This window comes from Amia ocellicauda, chromosome 16, assembly GCF_036373705.1.
Source record: "Amia ocellicauda isolate fAmiCal2 chromosome 16, fAmiCal2.hap1, whole genome shotgun sequence".
Taxonomy (NCBI): Eukaryota; Metazoa; Chordata; class Actinopteri; order Amiiformes; family Amiidae; genus Amia; species Amia ocellicauda.
The window spans coordinates 16,596,931-16,611,160 of record NC_089865.1 but is presented as its reverse complement, the minus strand read 5'-3'; the positions used below and the strand labels follow the sequence as shown (position 1 = coordinate 16,611,160).

General features: G+C 36.5%; 1 protein-coding gene across 11 annotated transcripts in view; it reads right to left on the bottom strand.

Annotated features, from left to right (window-relative positions):
- tns1b (tensin 1b) overlaps positions 1-14,230 on the bottom strand; it is a 195,946-nt gene that overhangs the window by 88,576 nt on the left and 93,140 nt on the right. The window contains exon 1 of one of the 11 annotated variants that reach the window (XM_066688459.1): positions 9,981-10,552. The exons of the other annotated variants lie outside the window; for them this stretch is intronic. Within the exon in view, the coding sequence (XP_066544556.1) occupies positions 9,981-10,043 (63 nt within the window). The 5' untranslated portion in view covers positions 10,044-10,552. Of the gene's footprint in view, positions 1-9,980; positions 10,553-14,230 lie in introns of those variants that run through there. 11 annotated transcript variants of the gene reach the window in all.

The following is a 14,230-nucleotide window of genomic DNA, read 5'->3' as shown; positions in this document are numbered from 1 at the left end:
GGCGATGGCGGTAATCACATGCAACCACAGTCAGTCATGCCCTAGCACTCAAGTCAAGAGATCTGACATCTTGTGGGAAAGAGAGTCAGGGTGCCTTAAGAGCCAGTATTCGTATGATTGCTCTCTCGTTATATATTCATGTTTGGCATGTGTTCTTTGGAGGTTTGGCTTATTCCACACTTTGTCACTCATTGTTACCAATTGATTTTTGAGTTATTGATTGAGTATGGATGTATTAACTTCCCCGACTTCCCAATCGCCCAACACACACACACGAACTGTTGATACAAGTGCCTATACATTTTCCAGCTAACATTTCCCTACATGAGCCGAGTGAACTATGCTAATAGAATGATTGTGAAGTGTGTTCACCAGTCAGGAACCAATTCATCAACTCAGATGTCATGACACTCAGTTGCTACATCAGCAGTTACATGATTGTGTTTAGCTGTCGGCCTAGTGAGAAGAAGCTATGAAAAAGTTTAGATGGGAGCAGATTTCATTGCTGCCAGGTGTCCAGCCGAAGTGGTACAAAGAAGCTTGTGTGAACATTACAGAACCTTTTCAGCGAACAAATGTCCTTTATATCAAAGTGTGTGTGTGAGTCCATATGCATAGATTGTACAGAAATGGATAATATGATATAGAATAATTGTATTTTAGCATTGTATACATGCTTGCTTTAACTGTATTAAATCCCTCTTCATCTTTCAAAGGATCCCATCCCCCATAAATGCAGGTAAACTCTTATAGGAAAGAGGGGGTTGCTTTAGTGAACAAATACATTCTTATCTATAGCAGTACAATGGTATAACTTTCCCCCAAAGCACCTTTTTTCTGGGTATAGAAGTACACAGGCCACAGACATTTTGTATCCTCTGCATGGAGCCTTTTTCCATGCTTACACCGCTTTATGTAGCCAGTCTAGAAGGATTCTGGGTTTTGTTGTTGACGGGAGAACTGTGATGTGTGACAAGATGTGCTCGATAATGAAAATACACTCAGGACTAATATGGATTTCTTGTGTTTAAACAGAGACTGGAATTAAATAAAAAATGCTTGGTCCAGGTGCTAGTGGCTGCCTCTTTGCCAGGAAAGCCTGCTTAAGTGACATCTTTGTATTTCATTTCTTTTTTTTCGCCGCTGAGCTCAATAATAACATTTCTTGATGCCTGGTTCACTCACATGCTGCTCTCCTGAATAAGTGCCCTTTGGTTTCACGGAAAAGTTCTACCATAAAAGGCCTCCTCTCCTGGAAAACAAAACTACGCCCTTAAGGGTCTGGCGATCATCCACGGCCTGTGAGTGCTTGGAACGCAGTGCTCTGAAATGCAGGAATGAGAGTGTGTTTTGGCAAAAAGACAGCCCTGAGCCTGAACAGTATCTCTGAAGGGTGATGTAAACTGGTTTAAATACACTTCGTCCAGACGGACTTTTGAGCTTTGCCATGTTGATACACTTAGGAACAAAGGCCTGTGAGGAATTAAACGTCTCTGGATCTTAGTCTGTCTCTCTCTTTCCCTCTTTTGTTTGGTTAAGAAAAAGTCAAGTTCAGACTCTCAGGGGGTATCGTTGTAAGTATTAATACACAAGGGTAAGCATTCAGTGTTTCTCTCTGACACCAATGTAAAGTTATTTTGCATAATACAACCCTTCTATTAAAATATAACACATTTAGCAATCTCAATTAACCCAACTGGCCAATTGTATTTTTTGATTAAGTTAATTAAGAATGCAATGGGAGCAAGCATTTTATTGCTGAGCATTCAATACTAAAATAAAGAAAGATAGAAAATAGAGAGAAAAAGAAAGAAAGAAGGGAAACATATGCTTGGCTGCTGCTGGATAAAGAAATTGAACAACTTAGCATGTCAAAAGGTTAATCTCAAACCACGAGGTAAGAGTTACTAACCATTGCAGCCAATTATTGTAGCAAGTCTTCTTAGCCCACCTCTGTCCTAAAACTTGTACCAAAGAATTAGGGGAGATCTCAAGAAGGCATTCTCCCTTCACTAGTAAATCAACATTTTCTAAGTATCGAGTCAGCAGACACTAGTCACTTTGCAAAAAGTAATTATCAGTCTATTGAACAAGCTTTTCTCCAGCAGGTTGAGACCAGCACAGCTGAAAAACAGTAAAGTGGCAAAATCTATTTCATGCAAATACTATTTTTTAAGTTTTCATAAATGAGATTGTCACACAACTAGAAAGACAGGCCTTGATTTATCAAGAGATATTTTTAGACTATTTGTTAAGATTTCATCATGTTGGAATGTATTTTTTATACTGTTAGACATTCTATAAAATATATATTTGGCAAAGCAGTGATTTTCCTGCTCACACAATGTGTATTAATAAAATTTCGACTGCAGTGTAAATATTTAACTTTTGATAACCGGGCTAAATGTCAGACATAGCTTTCTATGTTACATAACAAACACATATTCACACATGTAAGCCACTTTGCTGGATGAAACATTACAGTCTGATGTTTCCAGTCCACAGTTTGCTTGCTTGGGTATATTTGCTCTCTGTACTGTATTTTAATGAGCAAGATACTTTGTGCAAGATATTATGATGCAATTATTTCAATAGCACTACCTTTTTTCCAACTCTTAAACTCATAGAAAACATAAATCAATCCATATACCCAAGAGAATTTGTAGAGTGTTTGTGGCTGGCAACACAAGTTACTTTAATGAAGCAAGAAAGATTCACTATGGCTATTGGCAAGGTCCACTGTTGATGTTCTTATTAAATGAAGTAACACCATGGATAAAATATGTCTGGATCTTAAAGTTTTCAAGAAAAGTTGATGGGTGGCTTAAAGCACAGAGACTAGATCAATCTTGTAAGTGAAACGAATACAAGATGTGGTCGACTCTCAACAGCAAAGGATTTGAGTCAAACTGAGGAAGACTGAAGGGAAGGAAAAATATTAAACGTGGCTGTTAAGTTCACAGCAATGGGAAGCCATATTTTTTAAGGTTCTCGCTATTCAGGATTTTTACTACCTTGCTTATAAAATCGGCTTCCATACATCGGTACTGCTTGAAGTTGAATATCAACAACACTACTTGGTTTACAGCGTCTATCCTGGCTTTATTTGGAGTCTAGACCATAAATCAGTGGAAAACCAAAGAATAACACAGCAATTTACTGCTGAAAAAGTCAAAACGAGGAATGCTTTACAAAACACATTCCAGCGTACATCAGAGACCTGATGCTCACAGCCCACAGCTCCAAAGCCCCTTGAGTGAAATTGTTCCCATTTTCTCATCAACAATATGCATGTTTTCGGCAGAAATAAAATATTTCACATAGTGCTCAGGAGCCAAGGGAGGAGCAGAGCAGCTGTGCAGCCCGTGGAAATGTAGTTGTGCTCAGATGTGCCATAGTTAAAGCACTCTTATCTCTAACCTTCTAAAAAATGGAAGATGAAATGACAACCAAAAATCTTAAAGTGAATTGGGAGCACCTTCTACTGCTGGCTCAACTTGAAAGAGCATATGAAATACATCAACACAATAATACAAACACTGCTCCTTGGAGACAGTACATTACACTGCAGCTCAAACTCCTGCAAGCAGATTTATTATAGACAAAACAATGGATCCGGGCCAGATCTGAAGACCATAGTCTATAACAAAGGCCACGATGAATACAAGCTTCAATATGCCTATCCTTATTTTCTAATATATAAATATACATAAGAAACCATACTAGTACAGTCACTGTACAGATGCACAGTCATCTGATGGATTTTTTTGTTTAACATTAATCAATATGACATTATACTATCATTTTATTCAACTGCATTTTGGGAGTCTGTATTTCAGATCCATCCTGGACTCTTAAGTTGACTTTGTATTCCTCACAGTCAAACAATATAATAATGAATGAATGAACAAATTAATACATTAAATCTGTTTATGGTATTTCTCCAATCCAAAAATGTGGACGAATGCCAGTCCTGTCAACATACTTTATTGTTTGCTGCCACCAGAATAAATAACTCAGTATTGAAGGTACTTTGTTTAATTTCAGTAGGACTTTAGTTCAGTTGGTGACAATCACTTTAAGGTCCTATAAAGGTTGTGTTGTTTGTTTGTGTACATTGGATGTATATATAAATGTATTTCCATATTGGGGGAAAAGAAGAAAATAAATCATTGGCTGCTCTTAAACCACACTATAAAGTAATATGATATATTTCAGTAAATATATGGTATATCTTCCAGTTTAACCTCATTTTTTATGAGCTTGCATGGCACACCACAGTGGGGGCCCCTCTTTCAAGACAGGGAAGAAAGTACCTAATCTTAATGCACTTTAAAGCACTACCTACACAACGCTAGTTCTTTTCAGACCCAGGACAGAGTTGCACCTGGCCACCCTCTTGGGTTCCTTTGAGAGCAGGGCTGCATGGGGTCACTGAAATCAGACCAATGCTAAGAGATATGGTAACAGATATGTAACTGTATCCACTGGCACACGCGACTTGCATGACGTGTTAATCCAATGTAAAGCACACATTTGTTTATAATGTATGGGCATGGAACTAAGAGATGGTTTAAATTACTTAAAGGTGTATCGGCTCTTCTCCTATTACAAAAGGAGCGTATGCAATGGCTCAGCTAAGGTTTAGACAAGGGATTATCACTTAATGTATTGTACTGCTAATATAAGCCTTTATTTTTTTCCGGTTTAAATGTAATTAATCTTCAGTCATTTTGTCCCTTCATTAAAATGTATTTTTTAAGTTATTTTTGTTTAGGAATCTCTTTCTTGACTGATTGACCTTCATATTAACTAAACTACATTTGAACAGAGCAGATGATATATGGTGATATTGGTGATACAGAGTCTAATCCAAATATGTTCTGTGTGGCAAAGTTGTACATTACTTTTACAGAATATTAAATAGGTCTTCTTCAATACAAAAATAACTTAAATATGAGGTTTATTATTAATTGCATGTGCAGATGAAAATGTATGTTCATTCATTAATTCATATGTTAATAATAAATCAATAAAAACTACTTAGAAAGGTTATCCTCGGCAATAATCTCAACATACAATGCAAATAAAGATTAATGTGCATGTGTCCTCTGTCTGATGCATCGTTATGACAATTGAGCACAAAAATTGAATAAATGAAATAAATGAGATTAACTATTTAATTCATTTAAGAAAACTTGTTTGATGCAAATGTGGAATCACTTATGACACAAAGTTGTTTAAAGATGTGCTGGGGGATAATATTTTCTTCCATCTGTTTATTTCTACTTTGCTCATCTCACTCGCTGTGGTTACTACACTGAGCACATTGTTTCAATCACATTTACGAATTTAAATGTCAATGAGGGGCCCGGTTTCATATTTCAAAATGGCCTGTCAAATTAATTACTTTTAGTCTCACTGTAGCCTGTAAACTGGGTAGCAAAGTCAGTGTGTGCCAGTCAGTAATGTCAGGATATCTCTTTAAATATATAGGTAAACTGTAGATAGAATACATAACATGCAAAATATTGTGTTCAACACAATTAAAAGGCTGTTCATGCGTCTTCAAGCTGTTGAAGGGGGGAAAAGAGTCTCAAACTCTTTGTCACAGTATAGATCCAAGTCAAAGGCATGTTAAGTGAATCTGGAAATAAAACATTGGAAAAATCCTTTTTTTTTTTTTTTTTTATTTAACTTTAACCATTAGCCAATAAAGCCTATTACACAGAGGAACCAGACAGCTAGATTGCATAAAGCAATTTTAAAAATCAACCATCATTAAACAAGCACAATCCAGTGTTCCCATTAAGTCACATTATATGTTTCTGTATTGCTTCAATCTGGTTGCGTGGCACCAGGGGTCTTTGTGTAAGTCTACTGTAATAATTGTTGTCCTGTAAGCAGTTTCCATCTTCGTTAGTTTGCATTTCCTCCATAACAGGCCTTGCAACTGTGCAGGGACAATCTGTGATTCATTGCCGGGACATAGTCACTGTTTCTAACGGAAGACTCCTTGCCTCCCGACTCCTTAAGAAACACATTATTTTAATTTAAAGTGACAATATACAGTGGTTTCTCAAGTGGATTTTATTCATATTCTTTTCAAGAGGGCTTTTTCTTTCTTTAGAAGTTCATAACTGTGTTTTTTCTTGGCATGCTAGGTACAATGAAGTTGATACCCACATTTATGGTTAGTAAGGAACCCAAAGTTAAAGGAATGGTTAGGCTGTCATTTGTTTGAAATTAAGAATGCATGACCACAAAGCTCCCATCAATCAAGTGTGTATGTTGTAATAAGGGGGTTTGTTAATATGGTTGATTATATTTTACAATGGTTAAAACAAATAGCCTGCACTGAACTTCCATCAGGTACAGTATGCACCCAAACATTATACTCAGCTGAAATTAAACAGAGGATGCTTTCACTAATTTTCCTCTAAATTACTTCCTCTGGGGCTCGTAGCAGTTAAGAGGAGAGCCAAATCTCTTTAGGATTGTTATATGCAAGATATCTGATCCACTTCACCATATGCACTTTTAAGACTGCTGCCATTCACTAAAGAATACAAAGGGTGAAATGCAACTTCTCTCAGTGTTGGAGTGACAACATACAAATGAAAAACTGCCTATTTGTGTCCATGGGATTGCACAGAAATGTGAAGTCCAGTAGATGTGCTCCTTGCCTATGCCCATTCCTAATCTTCATCTGTGGTTCACACAATTACCCACATTGGCAACCTAAGAAACTTCTCAAAGATGTACAATCTGCAATCTAGCTTCCAAGTGCGTCGGAGAAAAATACATATTCAACAGCTCATTTAATCTTGATGAGAAACAAAAGCTGCAAAACACAATGAAAGTGTGGCTTTGTAGTTAAATACTGATGCAGGGAGCACTCTGATCCCACTGGATAAAGTTACTAGTCCACCGACTATCACATGCTATTAACAGGTTACAGTTACAGAAATGCATAATTTGTATTACAAAGCGGATTTGTTTTCTCAGCTTAAATTCATGTGTTAAGTACACAGAAGGATACAATACCTCCCAGAAGTGCATGACAGACACTTACTATACTTAAAAAAGCCCTTTAAAAGTTGATAAACAATAAGCACTCTACTGATGTTTCCTTTGATTTGTTTTTACCCTGACAAGCTCAAAAATGTACTTACACAGTACTCAAACAGTTCCTGATTAATTACTAGCTGTTAGTTGCCCAGTAAGCAGAAACAAACCTGCTAATGTTTTCACACATTCAATATTAAGCCCCTTCATGCAAAGTCTTAAAATTCACAGTGATGCTGTAATATATGTGCATACCTTGTGTCGAAAACCAGAATTTCATCCATGTGTACAGACAGAGTTCTCTATTCGTATATCAGAAAGTCTTAAGAAGGACTGAACCTTTATTTATCCCATTGTAAAGCCACAAAGGCATCATAAACTAAAAGCTATGAAAATTATCATCACCCAAACTGAAGCTAATACCTAAATTCAGATTCTGTCTTGTATCTACAGCTCTTAGTATATTACACACAAATCAATAGCACATCAAGAGCCCTTTGATGTGTAGGTTAATGAGAAGATTCGTTAAACTTTCATGTTTTTAATATCTGTCCTTGCTAAATAAGGGGAAATCCTGATGCGTAATTGAGTAAACCCAGTGTACTTGTTTCCATATGAGCTTCATCTTGATAAGTTAATATTGCTCCCAGAAACCAAATTAGACCAAGGCCTGCGTTTGTGAGGCACAGAGATGGGATGAATCACTGAATAATACAGCAGTATTTATTCTCTTGCTTCTGCAGCAGTGGAGAACATATCTTCCAGCGACCAGCTCAGATGACCCATGGTGCTCCATAATGGAAGTGTTTTAAACGCACGGTAATCACTGCAAATGCCAAGAGGACAGTATGAACCATTGCAAGGGCAGCTTGTTGACTCCCACTACATAAAAATAAATGAAAGGAATTCCAAGAGCACTGTTGCTTCTATTAAATCGAAAAATTACTTGCATGAAACTAAAGCAGAATTCCTGCTCCTCAGATTGTATTCCCATGTCAAAGAATATCTGAATATTTTAAATAGATATACTGATTATTTGGCAATTAATGTCAACAACAAGTGAATTCGTATTTGATTATGGAGATGGCTCATTGCTTTTTTTATTTTTGTAACCGTTCTGACAAATGTATTCTTTCTATTGTTTAAAATTAAGGTTTTGTAGTCAAATTAAAAAAGTGTTAAGCAGAATTGCAGCTCTAACGTGACAAAATAGAACCTTGTTTTCCCACGGTTGTGTTCATACTGTTATCTAAGGAGTTTTCTTATTTACTTTTGCGTTCACAAAAACAAACTGCCCTAGCTTGAGATGTCAAGGGTAAAATACATATTGGCTTGATGAAGCATACAAAATTGATAATTGTTTCACATGACAAGGATACATCTATTTGACTGTGAATATCCCCTTTAATTAAGAGTATTGTTTTACATGAATATAAATATAGCAGACCAGTGAGTGAATCAGAGCTTAGAGATTTCAGAGCCAGTGCAAGCTGTTTAACTCACCAATAAAAGTAAAACAATAGTAATACTAATAAAATAATATACTAATTACTAACTAACAAACTGTTTATTAATATCAGCTCAAGGCATTTTTCTACTCTTAGTTTCACTTGCGGTCGTCATTGATTGACAGGAAGCAATTTCCCTCGAACCTACCGGTGAGTGAAATGAATGCAGGCCATACCAGCCTGGTTTCAGAGACGCATGTCTGTTGAATTAAGCTTCTGAGGAGTTTAAATCCCGAAAGAGGCACTCATTTTCCAAAGTAATAATTTTGTTATTTGTAATAATTATTTCCCTGTTAATTGACTTTATATTTAGTTACCATTATGTCATTCCACAGAAGAGCAACTGATCCACTACCAAGACAGTAATGGTATCTGAATTTCTTTGGTGTAAAAGCAGAGAAGACTTCAGGGTTTTGATACAGAAACCAGGACCAGAAAACACAAGTGAAAATTACATGTTGTGGGTGTATGGAGCAAACTTCCAAGCCACTTTGTTGAATACCGATTCTTCAGGAAAGAATGTGAATTCTTGGATCAATAAGCTACTAGCAACCAGATGAACAAGACACTTTGGTATATTTTACTTGTGTTTTTATTTATTGATTACTGAATACAATATGATTAAATACCTACAGTACACTGACAAGTAAAATGAAAGGTGAATATCTGAGAGCTGGCGAAAGGTTTTAAAGGGATTTAAATAGATCTGTCTTTCACCTTTCTTTTAAGATAGACTTCCCAATACATATTTAGCATTGCTTGTAATACCTGATTCATGTGCTGTGACTGATTAGCATTATACTCAAGCTTGTGTGATATATTTGTAGATAACAGGGTAATGAAAATAGTTATTTCATGTTTTGGCATGTTGGAAAACTTCTAAATAGAGCATGTATTACATAGTAGTTACGATATCAATGAAAGAGATGGAGAGAGAGAGAGTGAGATGATATGCCAGATTTCTGGTCCTGTACAAAGTTTGTAGTGCATCTATTAACTACACAAAGAAAAAGTTTTACACTGAAACATATTAATGAAACTTATTCCAAACAATATTGTTTGACAGAAGTTTAGTTAAAAACAACATGAAAGATAACCTTAAAGGAGTATTTGTACTTGGTTTATTAATTTGTATTAATTTAAAAACATACAGTCTGCATTCACATTGTAACCTGTGCATGTTCCCAGTGCAAAACACATCTGTAAGTATTCAGGTGATAATTATATTTCTTTGCATTGAAAATGAAAACAAACTCCACAAACCATGACTAGGCATGTTAGTATTTGCCAGTTGCGTAGCTGGTCAACTGCACACACAAAAAAATTCCTCACATACCTTTCTCTGCTGCATTTAATGCAACATAAAGGAGAAGTCAAATCGACCCTAAGACACTGCTCGCTTACCTGATACACTGCTGTTGCCATCATCTCTTTGTCAGCAATATCATTGCATTCTTCTCTCTGCATGCACCTTTTTGTGCTTACAAATGGCTTCAGGAGCAAGGAGGAAAAATAAACTGGAAAGCCTCACTCAGTTCACACCTCCTTGGAAAAAAAATATAATCCCAGAGCCTCTATCAAGCCAGCAGAGGTGTGTGTGTGTGCATGCGTGTGTGTGTGTGTGTGTGTGTGTGTATGTGTGTGCGCCTCTGACTTCTCTAACTCCAGACAAATACTTCTGGCTCTTTTTCCTTTTTTTCCCCTCTGAAGATCGGAAGGAAGAAAAAATATATACTATATATGGCCAAAAGCAGACAGGAAGCCACTTTCAGTCACAGCACCCAAAACTTAAGAAGCACATGCATGAAAAGTTGGGAAATGTGGCTGCAGGCTAAATCTGTTTTCTCTCTCTCCCTCCTTCCCTCACTCCCTCTCTCTCTCTCTCTCTCTCTCTCTCTCTCTCTCCTGTGAAACAAACCCGGTACTTTCTGTCTCTGCGCGTGTATGTGTGTGGAAAGATTCAGCCGCCAAGAGTATGTAAAGCAGAAATTCAGAAAGTACAGGGGCTGGACTTGAGTCTGACAGACAAGACGTAACCCCCCCCTCAATCTCCTCCTTGTTGTTATCAAGTTCTCAGTTTACAGGTTAAACATGAGTTGACAAGCTCAAAGCTAGCCTGTGCACACTGACCCTCCTCTTAAACAGCCTTTCTTTGTGCTGCCTGTTGAACAGCACTGAACTGCTAATAATAACTAAATAAGCTGTTCTGCCAGAACTCCTCAAACCCCCATAGTGTTGACATTTTCTTGAGCATTTCTTTATGTATTTATTAATTTAAACATAATTAATATGAACAATGCACAGAGATTGTTTAAGTATGGTCCACAAAGTATTCTGTCTGTATTTACTAATAAAACTGGCAGAAACCACTTGAAACTCAGATGAAAATATGTATTCTATCAATCAGTTATTGATTGAATAATTCATTTAATGTAATTATGATTTTTATTTTTACAGTAATTTTGATAATATGTACATTGAAAGCTGAAAACTGAAAGCTGCAATCGCCCACTCACAAACAACATGAAATGTTCTTGACCCAATAACATACAATAAAATAAACAATAGTTTCAATAAACAACGGAGGAAACAAAGAAGTCATGTCCTTCTATATCCGGAAGACCCATAAAAGGATTATCATAATCATCATCTCCACATGTAAACAATGAATTCACAATTAACTCTGCAGTAAAAACAACATGCTGTCACATTAAGCATTGCCAATTCACAAATATCTTACAAGAAGTTAAAATTACGAGGGCCGTACAAAAGTAATGAGCATCTGTGGATTTCACACGTTTGTGCCGAATATAGAAGAACACACGTTTTTAGCAACATCTGTGAATGTGCTCCAATATAAACACAGACTCGAGAGCATACACATACACGACTGGTGTTCCCACAATCCACTGTGATGATATCGTTCACCAACATGCAGTGAGTGAATTCCTTCTGAAGGAGAACAATTCTGCTGCAGACGTCTACGGCCCATTGTGTCAGGTATGGAGATGCCTGCATGGGTGCAAGCAAATAATCCAAGTGCTCTATTCTAGTATGGCTTCCAGCATAGACCTCTGCTTTAAAAAGACACCGTTTAATAATATGTTAATATCTTAGCCACAAGAACTAAGCACTGACACATTACCGCCTTAAGCAATGTGCTCTGCGTCTTGTGTAATGCATCTTAGTGCAGTGTGTCAAAGCTTCCTTCTACTGAGAGCCAAAGTGGTATATTTTCTTTTTACTTTATATTTCTTTTACTTTCTCATTCTTAGCTGAACCCTTTTTTAAGAGCTTTTTCGTCCATCAAAAAAATTTGTCAAATCAAAACAATGGTAAAAAGGATGTGCCAAAAGTTTTACGTGTGGTATCCATTCCTTGCTATCTAACCAACAGAAGAAGATCCAGTTAGAGAATATTTCTGTGGTTTTTGCATCTAGTATGAATTGAATTGTAAGGCAGTTTTCCAGGTAAAAAGTCCCCCAATCCAATTCCTGACTTTGCAGTCCTCTCATGTAGTCTGATGTCATACGTTCCAAAATCAAACAATTTTCAAAAGAAAGCAAAAAAACTACTTATTTGCCATATGATCCTAAAATATTATAATGGTGATACTTTTGATGATAATGATGCATTTACGAGCCCAAAAAACAGACCTGTATGTTTTTCAAAGAACATTTTGTCTTCTAAATTCAGATAATTTCAGTCATGGGTCCGTGTTTGTTCTTCCTTCAAACATGAAGCATTCCTTTTAAACAGGTGTTCGTTTAGCACAAGATTGGGATTAATTACAAGCTCGGAGAGAGGGGTGAGGCGTGTGCACAGGTATGACTGAGCTACTGAATGATGCACAAAGAGAGGGACAAAATGTGCTTACAAACCCAGCTGTTTTTATGTGTGGTCAAAACAGATACCCACTCTTGATATAAACACAGCTGACAATGCCACACTTTGGTACTTAAATTTCTTTCAGGCAGCTTAAAGTGAAGAGTGGAGAAGACATATTTACCTCTTGCTACTCTATCTGCATAACGAAACAGTTGATTTATGTCAGGAAAAACTCATTTGCAGCTTTATTTGGCCCCATAGTTTGCAGAATTGTTGCCCACTGTACATGCTCCATAAAAACAACCAGCATGTCATGAGTTCTCCATGGGGAGAAAAGAAAGACAGTCCACTTTGAGATTAATTCATGCACTTCATTCCAGGAATTCCTGCCGGAGCATTTATAAGGAGATTCACATGATTCTTGGAACGATTATTGGACACATCCTGCTGAGACCCGCAGCACCCAATCAGAAACCCCCGACAGAGAAATGCACGGAGGAGGCTGACACGATTGCTGGGCAAGTGGCCTATCAGTCAATGTTTGGCTGCATGTCAGACCATATTTGAAAGAACATAAACATTTGTAAATATTAAATTTCAAGTGTTAGTTGGGGGTCTCCAGGCATACACAATGGCGGAAGGGCCCATTTGTCATTCATTAGCTTAGAATGTGGAATTTGATTTTCATAACACTCCTCAGTTCTATGTGTTGAAGTCATGAAGGAGATTTCAATAAATATATCCCTAATGATCATGTTTATGGAAAAACAATGATTGGGACAGAACGTACACAGCTTATGTTAATATGACAATGAAACCTGGCGGAACAGTGACCTTTCTAAAACAAGGCTGTCATTTGTCCGTGTACTTGACCAAAAAGAAAAGAGACATGTTATACATTTAATTTCCTGCTCCAAATTACTGTGTCCAAGAGTCTTCTAGTCAAGCCAGTTAAGAGTAGTAAAATGCCACTATATCATACTGAACCATACATAATGACTAGATTATTGACCTAAAAGGAGCATATTTCAATCCTTCTCCTTGATGCAGGAAATGAAAAATTAGCTTTGCGGCACAATCAGCTAATCATAATGTTTAGTACAAGGAGTTCTATGAAAGATCTAAATTGGAAAAAATATATACAATAGAAGAAGAAGATAATGAAGAAAAATGACACTGGATACTCAGAAGTAAATACAGATTTCCAGACATCAATGACAAAGTTACTATGTCAAATGCATATCATGAAATATGGGTCACCTCTATTATATTAAATAAACATCACCACTACCTTCAATATACACACACTACAATTCAAACTTTAGGCGCCTGCTGGAATGGTCTGTTTGCAGAGTAAAAAGATAAAAGGGGGAACTGAAATAAGAACTGGAGATATCGAGAAAAAGAATGGTTTATCAACGGATGCAAGTGTTAAGTCCTTCGCTATATAATGAATTACAATCATTTAATCACACATGTCTTTTGATAAAGCTGTTTCCTAGACTATGTAAAGAGATACAGTAATGAATTGAATTGGCCTATAAAGGAATGTAAATTCAACTCCTTTGTAATGAATTTAAAAGTTGCCTATTCATTCAATGCTTTTCTCTGATTCCATCCTTAGAAATTAGGCTTTTTATTTATTGTTTGCTTGTTTTCTTTTTCATTTTATTCCAGAAAAATATTTCTAGATAATGCAAAAAAATATATAATTTAGTAAAATATTTAAAGCTATGATGTTTTATTGATACCACGACTACATGTAATTCCTCCATGTCTCCAACTGTTAAGTGAAAAGTATGATTAGATATGATCCCTCATAATCT